Source organism: Gobio gobio, assembly GCF_949357685.1.
Source record: "Gobio gobio genome assembly, chromosome: 10".
Lineage (NCBI taxonomy): Eukaryota > Metazoa > Chordata > Actinopteri > Cypriniformes > Gobionidae > Gobio > Gobio gobio.
Window position 1 is genome coordinate 31,484,429 of NC_137116.1, and position 16,468 is coordinate 31,500,896.

Consider the following 16,468-nt stretch of genomic DNA (forward strand, 5'->3'; position numbering starts at 1 on the left):
TGCTTGTTACGTTAGGTGTGTATGAGCGCTCAACCAGCTTCTTCTCTCGTCTGCAAACTTATAAATCAAACTTGAAAAGTGAACTACAGCAGAATTAAATTGTGCAAATTGAGAGTCATAGAATCTGAAGCACATTGTTCAAATAACAATAATGAGAACTGGGAGGAATTGTGATGATAACTATCAAGTCTTAAAGGGATAGTTCACCCCTCAAAAAATTCTGTCATAATTTATTCATCGTCAACCTTTAGGACTTTCTTTCTTCGGTGAATAACTAAAAATAAAAAAAAATTTCCATGCAATTAGGGACTGGAGTTTTCAAGCCTCAAAAAGGATGCAAAAGCACCATAGAAGTCTTTGAAACTGCGTAGATCTATAACGGAAAATGAGTGAAACACACACAAAACACACATTTTTATCAAATCATACGTCATTAATAACAGTTCACTTCTGTGATTTAGTACGATTGCGTTCACATCAGCAGTGAACTGTACCGGAGTTCACATGAACCGTACCCCAGACCACCTTTTTAAGCGGACTCGAGCACGGTTCGCGGGTGCGCACCCGAGTTCGGAAGACAGCGTTCACATCATCCAAGCGGACCGAACTCTCACGTCAATCGAACTCGGGTGCGCACCAAAAGTGCTAGTGTGAAAGCACCCTAAGATTTCTCATTTTGATCCTTTTACATAAGGCTGAGAAAAAGTAAAATAACTTTCATTTTTGTGTGAACTATTTCTTTAAGGCATGGTCCTAAAAACAGGCCCGTTTCATGTGCAAAATAACCCTAACAAAGAGCATTTTCTTACACTTGATATTCACCGAATTATTTACCCTGTGTTTAATTAAGACAGGAGGCCTTTCTTCCCAAAATAGTCCAGCTTCAACTTTTTTTCACCTTCCACAACAAATAGCACACTATCTTTAATTATTTTCATATGTAGAGTATTATTCATAAAAGAAAGCGCAACAATGAGATTATGAATTGAATTGACCTCTTTGAGACTGTTGATTTCTGTAGGAGTTTAATAAGGAGCAGCAGGATTGTTCACATTAGCCTGTAGATATGTGAGTGAGAGGGGAAGGAGATTTGCAGGAGAGTGGAGATTCCAGTACTACTGCAGTGCTCATGAATAAATATGAGTAGATATGAATATGCATTAGAACATTAAATCAGCAGGCAATGACGACATTTGGCAATATATGAGTGTGTGTGTGCGTGTGTGTGTGCTTGCACCTTGAGTAAAACAGCGGGACTTTAATGACGAGAAGAACAGAAAGCGCAAAGAAGATGCTAAAAAGTCAAATGGGAAAGGAAAACAAACATTTGGCATGCTCACAGTTCTCCTTCTCAACTGACTTGAGTTCTTCAAATGACCATGAACTAAAGTCTTTTCATTTATACAGTGTTGCATAAAAGCAGCAGGACATACAGAAGCTCTTGCTGCCATCCGTAGTCTCTCCGTCTTTCAAATTCTCTCACATTCCCGGAACAACAGTCTTTGCCACACTTTGCCAGTGTGTATTGTTTAGCATTTCCCAAGTTTGTGCTGTGGGATTGTGTTTGTTAGTTGTTTAAATCTATCCGTAGCGTATAATGGGGTGTGTTTGTGTTTTATACGTTTAATGACAGGTTTGTTGGGGATATGTTGATGATTTGAGCATCTGTACGGGTGTGTGTGTGTGTGTGTGTTTTCACAGTCATAAGGAGATCCGCATATACTGCATTGGTCTTAATACATCTATGTTGATATACTATGTTTTAGGATGTGTAAGTGCGTCAGTCTTAAACAGTTCTGTCTGCACCTGAGCGTTTGCGAACCACCTGCTCCCCGTTGACCTGGTCCACGGCGAGGGTCTCCACTTCCGCCTGTTGCCGCGCCGCGCCTCCACCTGCTGAGGGCGAGCGGTGGATCCGATGCGCCACTCCTATATGCGCGTTAGCGCGGGGATGGGGTCCCTCCCGTGCTGGGCTATTCCTAGGGCTCGGAGGCACAGGGATGTGGGCGGGGCTTGAAGGTGCAGGGGGTGTGGTCGAAGAAGCGATGGGCGGGATTACAGAGGGGCGTTCCCGCAGCACCGGTTGAGACTCTGCAGGGGCCGCTGGCTCCCTGGCTTGCAGGAATGGTGTAGGATCTGGCATGGCATCTACCGAATCTCTCAGTACCACCCTACGGCCGTCTGTGGCGCCCATCCGGTACAGCTCCGTGTATTCAGAGTGCAGCGGCTGTGAAAGGCTTTTGCGCATGCGCCTGCGAGGAGTCTCGGGTTGGCGGATGTCCTTGTCGTTTCCCGACGCCACGGGAGCGGGAGGAGGGGTGGGTTTGAAAGAGCTGACGGGACTGACGGAGGGGCTTATACCTGCCGTGCCGCCGGCGAGAAGGCGTTTTTTGGTAGCGCGGAGCTGGGAGGTGAGGTAGGCGATGGTGCTGGCTCTCTGCTCCAGCTCTCCAGACAGCACAGCCAACTTATGGCTCTTCAACTTCAGTTCATCCAGGTACTTCTTCTCTCGCTCACGGATGGTGTTCTCCAATACTGAGATCATGGCGTTCTTCTGCTCCAGATCCCGCAGGAGCTCCGTGTTCTCCTGCTCTTTTGCCTTCAGCTGAGCCTCTAGCTCGTCACAGCGCTGGTGCAGCTCTCTGCAGCGAGCCTCACCATCATCTGAGAGAGAGAAAGACATTACATGCAAACATTTAAAGGGATGCTATACACATGCTTTGATCCAAGGCTCTTCAACTCCAGTCCTGGATGGAAGTTTAGCTCTAACCATAACCAAACGCAAGCAAACAAGCTTATCAAGGTGTTTAGAATTACCTGAAAATTACAGGCAGGTGGGTTCAATTGGAATTGGTACGAATGCCTGGCACTGGCTCTCCAGGACTGGAGTTGAAGAGCCCTGCTCTATTCCAAAACCCAATGAGCTACCTATGCATCTCCTAAAATACCTACTTTTAACTTCTTAACCCGCATCGGATCGTGGGCGGGGGGGTTGACGGAAGTGGGGGGGTGTGTACTTTTATTTACTTTTGTTTTATACAAAATTTTCAATCAACTATCACAAACTATGCATCATTTGAAAGCTAAAACACTCAAGATTCATGTTCTGAACTTGTTTTTGCAATAAATACACCAGAGAGGAAAGGGTTAAATGAAACGCTAAAGGACCGTCCATGTAAACATTAGCAAAATATTAGCGATACTCATCTTTCATCTCCTGTCGTTCAGATCAGATCGGACGAATCCAATAAACACCCGCATACATCTCTGTGTAAGAGTCCACTCTTCAAAATGCATCCCACTTTTTAATCCAAAACAACGAAAAAATAGGGAAAAAACTAAAAATCCTCCGTTGTTTGCAAGAGAGTTTTGAGTTAGCGTAATCAATCATGTCCATTTTCAATTAAATATCGATTCTAATCCGTGTCTGGCAAACTCCCCCTGCTAGAATAGTTTCTCCCATGTGAAATGGATCAACCCTCGTCTCTCTCCTTCAATCAGAGACTCTCCTGGGATGGATCATATAGAGGAAGCGCTTTACAGGCTTGGTGAGCTGTCAATCATTGCGCCCATGGTTTTCGTTGGATAAAGGCACTCGGTGCCCAGCCAATGCCTTTCCAACAAAGGTTTGATTGATGGACTTAGTAACCAATCAAAAGGCATGATCTTGCGCAGTTTACGTAAGTAGGCTTTGGTGAATACTGTTTGCGCGCTGGCTGCGCGTTCTCCATGGCGCAACTGCAGTGGAGCGCGCAGACTCTTACTGACACTTATTATCAGCTAAATTAGCTTTTTACACTTTGTAATCTCTGTAAATAGTTGCTTTAGTTTTTCAGTAACTGTTTATCCATTATAATTAGTAGTTTATTGCAGTTTATTGCAGATTTATTTGAATGAAAAACTACTCTTTACAATAGCAAATGTTCTGAAATAAATGGCCTTTTTGAAATGACGCCTAGACTTTTCTTGACATAAAAGCTCACAGAAGCCACATTACTGAGAGAATCATCCTCATATTTGAATGATGACATGATTAGACATTCAGTTTTATATTTAAATTATAAAAGATAACGATAAATATATATCGTTCTAAAAATCATTCTCAATATTAAAGGTGCAGTGTGTAATATTTATGAGGATCTATTGACAGAAATGCAATATAATATACATAGCTATGTTTTCAGTGGTGTATAAAGACCTTACACATAATGAACCGTTATGTTTTGTATTACCTTAGAATGAGCAATTTCTATCTACATACACCGCGGGTCCCCTTACAGTGAAGTCACCATTTTGCGCCGCCATTAGGGATGAGCGATATCTTATCGTTTGCAATGCACCGGTAAAAATTCTCCCCACAATTAGAATTAGCGGTACCAGCGATAATAACAAAAAAGCCTATTGATGACGCGACCCATTCGCAGCTCACGTGCAGAGCGGAAACAACTATGGCGGAAGCTGCGGTGGAGTTTATCGCTAAACGAGGAGCTACCTCTGCAATCTGGAACCTTTACACACACGCATATGTATTTTCACTCGCTGAGCACTTGGACTGAGCTCTTGAGAGATTTGCACTTTGTCAAGCGATCGGTAAAGAGCGCTAATTCAGTTCATCTCAATGAATGAACATTGTATATGACGCACAATAAACACCAGGGTGAGGCGCGCGACTGATACCCCTTTTCCACCAAGGCAGTGCTAGAGCTAATTCAGAGCCAGAGCTAGTCCCAGTTCATTGTTGGTTCGACTGATGAGCCTTCTAAGAACCGGTTTGCTTTTCCACCTGCTGAGAGCCACAACAGAGCCATGTCTTACGTCACTATATACGTCTCATCTTTCTCAGCAACGCTAGCGAGGCAGCGGCAATGTTGCCAAGTATGTGGTTTTGCCGCGGGCTGTTTTTTCATGTCCGCGGGATGAAGCGACCCCAGTTATGTGATATTTAGCCCCATATTGCGAATTTTAGTAGGCAACCATGCCAAAAAACACATATTTTACCCCCAAATGTGATTTTTACTGGGGAATCCCGCCTGGAACGCGATTGGGCTTGTTTTGAGTAGCAATTGGGCGGGTTTGTTGTGAAAACCTGGCAACCCTGGGCAGCGGGAAACACACACACACACACACACACCAGGCTTGTTCGAGACACATCGTCACTGCGCAGACCGATCCACGTATGATATAAAAAACCGCATGAGTGAATCAAAAGCATAAGGAGTTGTATGCTCTCGCTGGACTCATTATCATACGGCGATTGGTCTCTGCACAGCACCGCTGCGAACAAGCCTTCCATCAACAATGCAAACGTTGCGTTACTATTCATTCACATGGCTTTACGATCCTACATCGGCATCAAAACACAATGCAAACACAGCGAATCCAACGCATTCATGTAGTTCGCCGTAATTTGTATAGACGGAGATTACAAACGAGCAGCAGCTGTTAGCTCCATTAGCTGCTATTTCAAACATGGCGGATCTCAAGTTTGTGTTCGTCTTGTTGACCCCGCCCCCAGCGCCTGACGTAATCGGTTCTTACTTCTAGCCCTATTCTAGCCCAGCAATGTTTTGGTGCTACTTAAGAACCACTTTTCCTGGCTCGGAGCTGGGGCTTTGTGTGTGGAAACACAAAGAACCGATTTGAAACTAGGCTCTGGCTCCGATCTAGCTCTGGCTCTGCTTTGGTGGAAAAGGGGTATGAGAGCGCTTAGTGTTTCACACACACTCAAAGAGAGAGTGTGAGAGTCTTACATACCATGCAGAATTGACGTGCTACATATAAACAATATTCTTTGTTGTATTTTCCTGTAAAATAACGCCGTTCATTTGGCCTTTATGAACAGGAAGAAACTAATGCGCAAACAGCAATCTCATTGGCTGGTGCTTACCTATAACTGTACCTATTTTGATTTCAGCAAATCAGATTGAGCGAACACAGACAACATGATTAATATTCATAAACCCTGCAGCTCATCAATCCTTGGTGTGGTTTATATTGTTATTAGTTATAGAATTCGTAGTATTATTATCTTATCAGTATTATTGTTAGTTTTTTTTTTACAGAAACACTGAATGACCAACAATGTCTTAAGCACCACCACCAGTCCTAAATTCAGTTAAAATGACAAATATACATTCATACTTTTCCATTCGTAACATTATTATCAAGTTTTAGTTCAAATTACTTGAACTCTATCATTAAATTATTATTTGCATGTTTTTTTTTTGTAATCTGAAGACATGGTTAGGATTATTACTTTTGCTGTTTGCACTATTTTTCTGCACCATGAGAATATGAATAAATACAGAATCTATGTTTACATTTCAAACTTGTCATTGATTTGAATAATTATTGTTTGTATTTTGTGATGTTTTTCCATCACAGTTGCACTATTCAAACATTACCTGCACTTTTACAGAAGAAAAGTATATCTGTAATTTTTCCATTTCTGAAAAGGCTGGTTTTTGGATATTTACTGTTTTTTATTCTTTTATGAATTTTGTTTATTATGGAGCATTTTTGATGATGGGAAGGTTTTAATTTAGATCATTGTTTGTTTTTCCGTGGCTCTCAAGAATGCGTGCAGCTCTCATTTGTAGCCAAAAACATAGGGAATGATACTAATATATATCGATATCGTTATCGCAATAAATACCAGAAAATATTGTGATACATTTTTAAGTCCATATCGCTCATCCCTAGCCGTCATGTTTCTGCAGTAGCCCTAAATGGACAAACTGCTCTACAGAGAGCTAGCTACTCTGCTGTCTCAGACGACGGAATCGAAAAGAGAGGGCGAATTTGAAATTTGCAATTTGCAACCTCACCGCTAGATGCTGCTAAAATGTATACACTGCACCTTTAAAGAATAACAGAGTCCACACCACAGCTATAACGATAACGGCACATCACTGGAATCTCTTCAGAAAGATTTTATCCAGCTGATGAACGATAAAAACATTGACAGCCAATCAGAATCCATCCTGTTGTAACAAGCTCGAGCATTTAAAGTGACAGATGACAAAACTGCAGCACATGCTTAGAATAAACAGAACGATATCGTCCGCTGCAGTGGACGCTAATATAGTTATCTTTATAGTTATCGTTCTTGGTGTGAACGGGCCTTTAGCAGAGTTACATACAGTATATCCTTCACTGAAGGCAATTCTTTGCAGAAAGCACTGCAAAATAAGCTAAGTGAAAATATCAATCCAAAATTGTGGAAATATGGGAAAGATTACAAATAAACTATTTAATTCACAACTGAAAAGTATTGACAGTTTCAGTGTATTTAAAAAAAGACTATTTAATCAAAAGTATAGCCTTGTTAGCTTAGTAACATGATAACGTCAAACTCAATTTCAAATCAATTGCTGAGTCTTTAGTCTCCAGTTCAATTTGTGTGAAGCATGAGTTATTATTAGCTAGTGTGTTTCTAAATTGATCACTTGTGAGGTTCTGTGATGAGCATTATGCCTCCTTAGAAGACAGCTGCCTATGTAGGCAGAGAAGCAGTTCACGTTCTTGAATATGGCTATTGTGTTAAATACAATGTCTGAAATAATATGTTCAAATAAAGATATTTCTGCAAAAAAATAATTCTACATTAGCCTATAGAGGGCAGCAGTGAACTGTGAATCAGATATCAATAAACCAATTACCCAGAGAAACTAATGGCTATGAAACATCAAACCCTTTTCCTATACAGGAGCAGGAACTCTCTCCCAGCGCTCCCTTAAGATCTGATGTTAAGCTTTTGACAAAGCATTTGTTATATTATGGGAACAGCTCATTTAGCTTAGCTCAGCACAGATATTATCGATTTCTCCATAAATTTAGCTGGATAGACACACTGAAATTGCACGGATCATTCTGAAGCATCTTTTTAACCATTACAGTATTTTATCAATTTGGAATCAGTGTAAAACTGTAATTTTAAACTAAATACATTGGTTAAGTCTAATAAATGCCATATTAAAGACATATTTAGCAGCCAAGTTGGGTGGGTCTGAGATGGGGCGCCTCAGAGAGAGAGAGAGAGCACACCACACACACACTCAAGGGGAGGGGAAGGGGAAGGGAAGGGGAGTGAAAGGCAGACACAGACAGAGATCCTATCTCCCATTACACAGCTAATGGATATGCTGGTTGAGGGGATAACCGTGTCCTGCTTTACTGACCTTCAGCTTTGCAATGGTCTAAACAATTGCACGCAGGGGAAGATTTCTCTCTTTCTCTCCCTCTCATGTACTCCTGCTTTCTCTCAATTTAAATTTAGTGTGGTTTATTGGCATGACAAAAAATAAACATTTGTAACTGCCAAAGCAAAAATAAAATAAATAACAAAAATCTAAATCTGCAAAATTGATCAAATTAATGAGAAAATTTAGCAAATTTAACAAAATTAGTGTAAAACAAACAATAAAGTAAAAAAAAAAAAAAACAATAATAAGCACATTCAACAAAAGATTTAGCAACTGCAACAAAAAATCTAAATATATAATCTAAAATATATCATTAATCAGAAAAATTTTACAAAATTTAACAAAATAAGTGTAAAATGCCTCAAATAAAGCGAAACAATAGTAAAGTAAAATAAAATAAAACAAAACAAAATATAGAATCAGGAAGTTTAACAAAATTAGTGTAAAAAAACCTCAAAGTGAAACAATAGTAAAATAATAAAATAATAAAGGTTTAGTAAATGCAACACAAAAATATAAATCTACAAAATTTATCAAATTAATCAGAAAAATTTAGCAAATTTAACAAAAGTGTAAAACACCTAAAATAAAGTGAAACAATAGTAAGATAAAATAAAATAGAATAAAATAAATAAAGTAAAACAAAATATAGTATCCGGAAAAAAAGATTTAGAATCTAAAACAGAAAATGTATCAAATGAATCAGAATTTATTATTATTATTATTTTCAAATTTAACGAAATTAGTGTAAAACACCTAAACTAAAGTGAAACAATAGTAAAATAAAATAATAAAATAATTTTAAAGAAAAACTGTTTTGTGCATTTCAGATTCTCATATTAAAGTCATCCAGAACAGTTTTAGAACCAGAATTAATGATGCTCTCAGTTCCATGTGATCTCTCTAATAGTTATTAAACGAGACATGCAGAATGAGCTCATTTTAGAAACTGTCTCGCTCTCTTTCTCTCACTTTCCCTGACCGCTTCATTACCACAGCAATAGCCACACCAGATAATGAGGTCACCATCAAATTCACACACAAACCCAGCTGGACAACCATAATATATCCACCATGAAACACGCTCCAGCCCAGTCATCTGAGGTCAAATAAACAGCTTCAGTATGAGAGAGTGCTAACATGTGAAACTTTAATAAGTATACTTGATTGTCACGGAAGGGAGACAACAGATGTCTCTCTAATCAGCAATCGGTGGTGTAGTGATCGGTTACAGACATGTAGTTTAATGAGAATGAACCTTCTGCTGTTACTTCAGTCAAGAGCTGGGTTGAAATTGAAAAAGAAATAATCTCGATTATTATGTGATGGCTGGATTAAGGGTGATGCTTGATCTTTAAAGTGAGAGGAATATTCCACATGAAAAACAAGTGTTATGATGTATGGCAGTGCTATTGTTAGGAACATGAGCGTGGGGATCTAGTCAGCAGGCTGCAGATGATGCATTAGCCTTTTGCATTAGTGCTGTATTAGCGCAGTCATTCATAATCTCATTTCCTGTGCTAGACTCAAAACTGGCTCACATCAGCCACATGCGAGAACACAAACAACAGCCTGTACAGACAGACGCTAAACAAACGCGAAACAAATTCATTATACCGCAATATTGCACAGCTCTCTGGAATACTTGATTCTGATTGGCCAATTGCAGAAATCTAATCTGCATATTAATCTGATATGAGGAATAAATATTGTGATATTGCTGAAGTGTTTTTTGCTGTTGCTGTTTCTTAGCAAAAGCTACAATTAGGATAATAAAATAATTTAAATTTAAAAATCGGTATCAATGTTTCATGTCTTTATTTGTTAAATTGGTGTGTCAGTCATTATCATGTACAGAACTTTGGAAGGCTTGAATCTTTCAGTGTTTTGCCTGGATACTGCATGTCTGTGGGAACTGCGTTGAGCATTCAGATGCCTGACTGTTTTAAATGTGCTTGTGCTGAGACTAAAAGGCTAACATATATTATACAGGGTAAAATAGAAAGGGAGAGAGAGGGAAATGGCATTCCCTGTGGGCAACAGGAGGTCCGTGTATGTGTGTTCTTGCTGGGTGGGTCGCTGGTTGCCAGGTTACAAGGCACGGCTGTGGTGTTATATGTGCGTTGTTGAGGGACACGGTTCTCTTTCTTTGCGGGAAACAAAAAAAGTCTTATTTAAATTACAACCTGCTCCAAAGAGGGAGCAAGACAGTGGAAGATAAATAAAGAGACTGCCAGACAAAACAAGAAGCCAAAAATAAATATGAGCGGCCTTTCTGCATGTTTCCATTTGGCCTTTCTTCTCCTGGTTGTATGTCCAGGCTGTCTGAGATTTCTTTTAAAGGGGTCATGAACTGGCTTTTTTTATTTCTTTATATACTGTTGTCTGAGGTTAACTTATGACGTTCACGTGGTTTCTACATTCAAAAACATCAAAATGAATAAGTAATATGCTATTTTCTACCCTGGTTTTAAGCCTAGCTCCTGAAACGCTCGGTTTTTATTGAAGACTTGGAAGTAAACGCCCACTGCTATGATTGGATAACAGTTTTGCATATTATAATGAGCTTCGGCTCCTTTACACGTGAGGAATTGTTTTGAAAACTTCCAATGAGGAGAAACGGCAACCGGAATGATTCGCCCACAGGGCTCGCAAAATGTCTTTATCAAACAAACTATGGCGGCATTTTAATGCCATTAATAACCGACAACACGACATCTCCTCTGCGCGCAAATCAAGCCCTTGCGAGCTTGGACACAACTCGCAGCATGCGTGTCATCATTCCCCACACTCACGCTCGATCTTCTATTTTGCTCACGCGAAAACCTTTTAATTTTGGTAGTCGTGGTGCGGGACTTTACTTATTTCATTGTAACCTGAAATGTCATTGGTTAATTCTGTTTTTCCGGAGGTCAGTTGTGAATGGACACCTGTTGTAAAATGATTAGACATGGCTTCATCAACGGACCAGATGCAAGTGAGTTCAACTTTATTTACTGACTGATTATTAAAGGGGTGCTGAACTGAGAAATCAACTTTCCCTTGAACTTTTGATATACAGTATAACAGGTCATGGTAATATAAGAATATCCTGTAAGTTTCAGAGCTGAAAACTTCCTTGTTAGTCAAAGAAAAGCTTTTATTGACACCAGGCCCAGAAAACGAGAGCTCTCAGAATATGCGGACCTCTTACGTAATAGGACCTAGACTCTACAGATAAATATGCTTCTGTAGCCCCGCCCACCGACTCGTGAGCTAAGGATCGTGCTACCAAGCTATAAACATGGCGTTGCAGTCCCTGCATAAGCTTCCTTCTGAACACACACTTATGTGAGTAGGCTAAAACATGTTTTATTATATATGTTAGTTTTGCATAACATTACAGATCATTTGAAATCTATTGATTACATACTGTAGCACGCTGTCACAGGGTGGAGAAGGTGTTATTGGTTCACTCGTGATCGGACTTGTAACGTCCGCGCGAGTGTGTGTGTGTGTGTGTGTGGGCATGTTTTCGTGAAATATCAGGACACAAATGTGTATAATGACATGGGTATGACAAAGGTATTACAAAAAGAGGGTGAAATATGAGGACGTTCCCCATGTCCTCACTTTTCAAAATGCTTATAAATCACACAGAATTAGTTTTTTTTTCACAGAAAGTGAACTGCACAGTCTCCTGTGAGGGTTTAGGGGCAGGGGCAGTGTAAGGGGATAGAAAATACGGTTTGTACGGTATAAAAACCATTACGCCTATGGAATGTCCTCACATTTCACAAAAACAAACATGTGTGTGTGTGTGTGTGTGTGTGTGTGTGTGTGTGTGTGTGTGTGTGTGTGTGTGTGTGTGTGTGTGTGTGTGTGTGTGTGTGTGTGTGTGTGTGTGTGTGTGTGTGTGTTCGCGCGAGTGTGTGTGTGTGTGTGTGTGTGTCCGCAAGAGTGTGTGTGTCTGTGTGTGTGTGATTTAATCAATGTGTTTGTTTGATATTTTGCGAGTCCTCTGAGCATTTCCCCAGACGATACCCAAATGGACTGACGGTAGCTGAAGCTCATTAAATATGCAAATCTTATCCAATCCTAGCCGTGGGCGTTTACTTCCAAGTGTTCAGTGCGGCACGCCCATCAAATCCGAGTGTTTTTCAGAGAGCCTCAAAACCAAGGCAGAAAATAGCCTATTCCACACAAACGTCATAAGTTGACCTCAGACAACAGTATAATTTTTTTTTAAAAAGCCAGTTCATGACACCTTTAATATAATATGTCCTTACCAGATACTATATTAACTTTATTTATTATATTTATGGAGCTGTAGCTACTGGGGAAAATAAGAAAACAGTTATATTTGTTGAAGTTCACCGCTACATTACCACTATACTTCCACTAAACACCCTTGCGTTTTCGTGTGTACAGCCAATCCGTATATTTTGTGAAACAGTGATGTCATCACTCCACGTCCCGCAAGGTAAAGACTAGAAGGGATACAACTACGGGCACTGGGCATGCGCACATCAATATCAATATACGTCATTTAATTACTGTATTTGCACTCTGACGTCACAGGGACGCACATTCGCAGATCGACCATTTGATGAGCCAGCTGTCAAAAAAGGCTTTTCTTTGACTAACAAGGAAGTTTTCAGCTCTGAAACTTACAGGATATTCTTATATTATGATGACCTTTTAAAAATCTCAAGGGAAAGTTTATTTCTCAATTCATGACCCCTTTAACAGGTGAATGTTTGGCACAGGTTTGTTTGCTTGGCATCCGAGACTCATCCTTGACACACACATAGCCCCCTTGCATAAGCATTTTGTTCTGACTACATGTGAGTGTGAATGCAGACACACAAAGTGTGCGTGAGAAATCTTACCGCCTGGATCTGAGCTCCGCATTGTCAGCTCATATGTCAGGTCTGTGAAACAAAAGAGAGGACAGAGGGAGTGGACAGGACGACAAAAGGAGGAGTGTGAGAGAGAGGGGGGGGGGGATCAAATGTTAGGCTGGCAGCAAAGAGCATCACACTACCTTCAATGACAACAGTTCATTCAGATCACATGACAAGACATCACCAGCAACATCAAGAGAGTGAGAGCAAAAACAGAGAAACAGCAACAGAAGAGAGAGTCAATAGTGAATATTGTTGACTGTTTTGATTTGATTTGTTTTGATTAACTTTTTTGCTGTGAACCGCACACAAAATTACCAGGATTTCATGTTGACTTTGTTTTGATTTGATTTGTTTTGTTTTTTAGCTTTACTAGTTTGCGGTTTATTTTTTGGTTTTGTTAAAGTGTGTGTGCTGTTTTGCTTTGCTGTTATGTACATTGCTTTGTTTTGTTTGTTTGTTTGTTTGTTTGTTTGTTTGTTTGTTTGTTTGTTGCTTTGCTTTGCTGTTTTGTTTTGTTGTTTTGCTCTTTTGTTTTGTAAAATGAACCAGGATTTAATGTTGACTTTGATTTGCCGTTTTATATTTTTTAGTGAATTACATACAATAGGACCAGGGGTCCATTCTTCGTACCTCGCTTAATACAACTGAGATGATTCGACAGATCCCAGATCTTTTAATCGTGATAACTGATCTCTGGCTAATTTGGTTCTTCAAATGAATTTGCGGATAGGATTACAATATCTAGATTAAGTTTTCTAAGATTACTGCACGTTCTTGTGTTCACTGAAGAGGGCAGATGCATCGATACTCAAAACCACGATCAGCAATGCAGCGATTGGCTGGCAGCAAGACAGCAACGTAATGACGTCATATAATAAAAAAAGCCACCTGGCAAACAAAACTTGACAAATTAAAAAAAGAAAAAACAAATTTCTGGACCTTTATAAGGAAACGACCTTAAAGCCAAACGACCAAACCAACATAAAAGTTATAATAGATAAATTAAATGTGCACTGTTTTGATGATGATTCCCAATTATTTATATTCACGATTTTATAGTATTTGTACACCCTTTACATTTTTATTTCAATGTTGTAATTTAATTTTTAATTCAATTCGAAGCAGATTTGTTACGTGACAGTATTAAAGTTTCTTAAGGGTCAAGATCAAGTTCTCTGCATCTCCTGCGCTGCATCAAGCCACTCCCATAATATCGGTCATTACTCAAATTAATGCAGGGCTCAGATTAACTGAACAACATGTGTGTAAACCTCCAATAAAATTATAAAGTAATTATTCCATCACAAATAAATCTCTTAATCAAGTGGCTGTGTCTATAGTATTATACACAACATTATAATATTATTTTCAAATACATTTTTATATTATTATTGTTTTTATTTAACATTAGTATTGCCCCTGGCTCAGTAAGGAACTCTTGTTATAAAATATCAGTGATTGGGACAAATTTTAAGTATCAACGCAACTTAAAAAGATGCAATCTAATCCTGTTTACATTAAATGAGCCTGCTCGCGAGCAGTTTTAAATTTAAGGACCTGTTGCTAGTCCAGTATGAGCTTCGAAGAACCAATCAATCCAAGATCATGCCAAATCTTCAACAATCAAATCCAGCTAACTGAGTTAGTGACGTATGAAGAACGGACCCCAGGATTTCATGTTGACTTTGTTTTGTTTTGTTGTTTAGCTATACTTTGCTGTTTATTTTGTGGGGTTTTGTTAAATGTTGTGTTCTTTTTTGCTTTGCTGTTTTGTTTTGCATTACAATTACTTTGAATTTTTTTTGTGTGTGTGCATTTATGAAGAGCTCCCACTAGGACCAGGATTTCATGTTGACTTTGATTTGTTTTGCTTTACTTTGTTGTTTTGTTTTGTACATTAAAGAACCACACATAAAAAGACCAGGATTTCATGTTGACTTTCCTTTTATTTGTTTTGTTTTGTTGTTGTTGTTTTTGTTGTTGTTGTTGTTGTTGTTGTTGTTTTGCTTTGCTTTGCTTTGCTTTGCTCTTTTGTTGTTTTGCTTTGCTGTTTTGTTTTGTGCATTAATGAGCCAGAATTTCATGTTGACTCCTTCGATTTGTTTTTGTTATTTTGCTTTACTTTGCATTTTTTTGTGTGCATTAATTAATTACACACAATAGGACCAGAATTTCATGTTGACTTTAAAAAATAGCCATGGAGATTGGAGTGTGAAGCAGCATTAAATGAGAATTGAGCCTCTATGAGATTAACTGTATTCTCCCAGGCCTGAATATTAATCCCTGTGGCACTGTTTTACTCTATTAGCGTGGAGAGGTTACCAGGAGACAGGAAACATTCTGTCTTTAAGAAAATGCCAGATACTTGTGTTTGTTTTTGATGCAGATGTTTAAAATGAAACCAACATGACCTCAAGATGTCAATATCATCAAATATCATCAAACCAGAGTTGCCCGTCATGTAATACACAGGCTTTGAAAAAATGTCATCTTCGTGGCTCAGCAAAACAATTTTATATAAGTAATTATAATAAGACTTTGAGCCCTTTTAATTATTATAGTGCTTTATTTACTGTAGACAGTTTACAAATGAATTTGAAGTGTGTGTGTGTGTGTGTGTGTGTGTGTGTGTGCTGTAAGTAGCAGTCACTACATGATGCTCAGTGCATTGGCATGTGTGTGTACCTGTGCAGTGCTGTTGTAGGCGGCGGATCTCAGCGTGAAGGCCTTTCAGTGTATTGGCATGGTCTTGTTGCAGGAACAGCAGGTTCTTCTGCGCACTGTGCAGTTGATTCTCCAAGGTCACACTCACCGAGGCCATTATGATGATACACGGTCACACTCACATGTATAAATAAACTCACTCACACAAGCACACACCCTAGCCCAGGAGACCTGTAAACACAAGAATAGAAAATACTGATTATACTGTATACCAAATATTAAATAATAATAATAATTATAATTATTATTTAGACATCATGTTATGGCCAAGAGCTGGCTGATATTAAATAAAATATATTATTTTAAATAATAATTTAAATAATATTAAATAAACTATATTTAAATGGTTATTTTATATTGTAATATAAAAAAAACTCTAAACTTATTTTTTAGACAAAAAGATTTGCTAAAGATTCTCTTATATATATATATATATATATATATATTGCCAAAAGTATTGGGACGCCCCTCCAAATCATTGATTTCAGGTCTTCCAATCACATATTAATGGCCAAAGGTGTATAAAATCAAGCACCTAGGCATGCAGACTGCTTCTACAAACATTTGGGAAAGAATGGGTCGCTCTCAGGAGCTCAGTGAATTCAAGCGTGGTACCGTGATAGGTTGCCACCTGTCCAATAAGTCCTAAAA

At 39.0% G+C, this 16,468-nt stretch overlaps 1 protein-coding gene across 2 annotated transcripts in view; it reads right to left on the bottom strand.

The window, feature by feature from the left end:
* Positions 1–1,010: 1,010 nt before the first annotated feature.
* ccdc92 (coiled-coil domain containing 92) overlaps positions 1,011–16,468 on the bottom strand; it is a 31,034-nt gene continuing 15,576 nt past the window's right edge. For both annotated transcript variants that reach the window (XM_079826933.1, XM_079826934.1), the window contains 3 exons: positions 15,779–15,988; positions 13,076–13,117; positions 1,011–2,664 (listed from right to left, as the gene is read on the bottom strand). In XM_079826933.1, the coding sequence (XP_079683059.1) occupies positions 1,787–2,664; positions 13,076–13,117; positions 15,779–15,914 (1,056 nt within the window). In that variant the 5' untranslated portion in view covers positions 15,915–15,988 and the 3' untranslated portion in view covers positions 1,011–1,786. The remainder of the gene's footprint in view (positions 2,665–13,075; positions 13,118–15,778; positions 15,989–16,468) is intronic.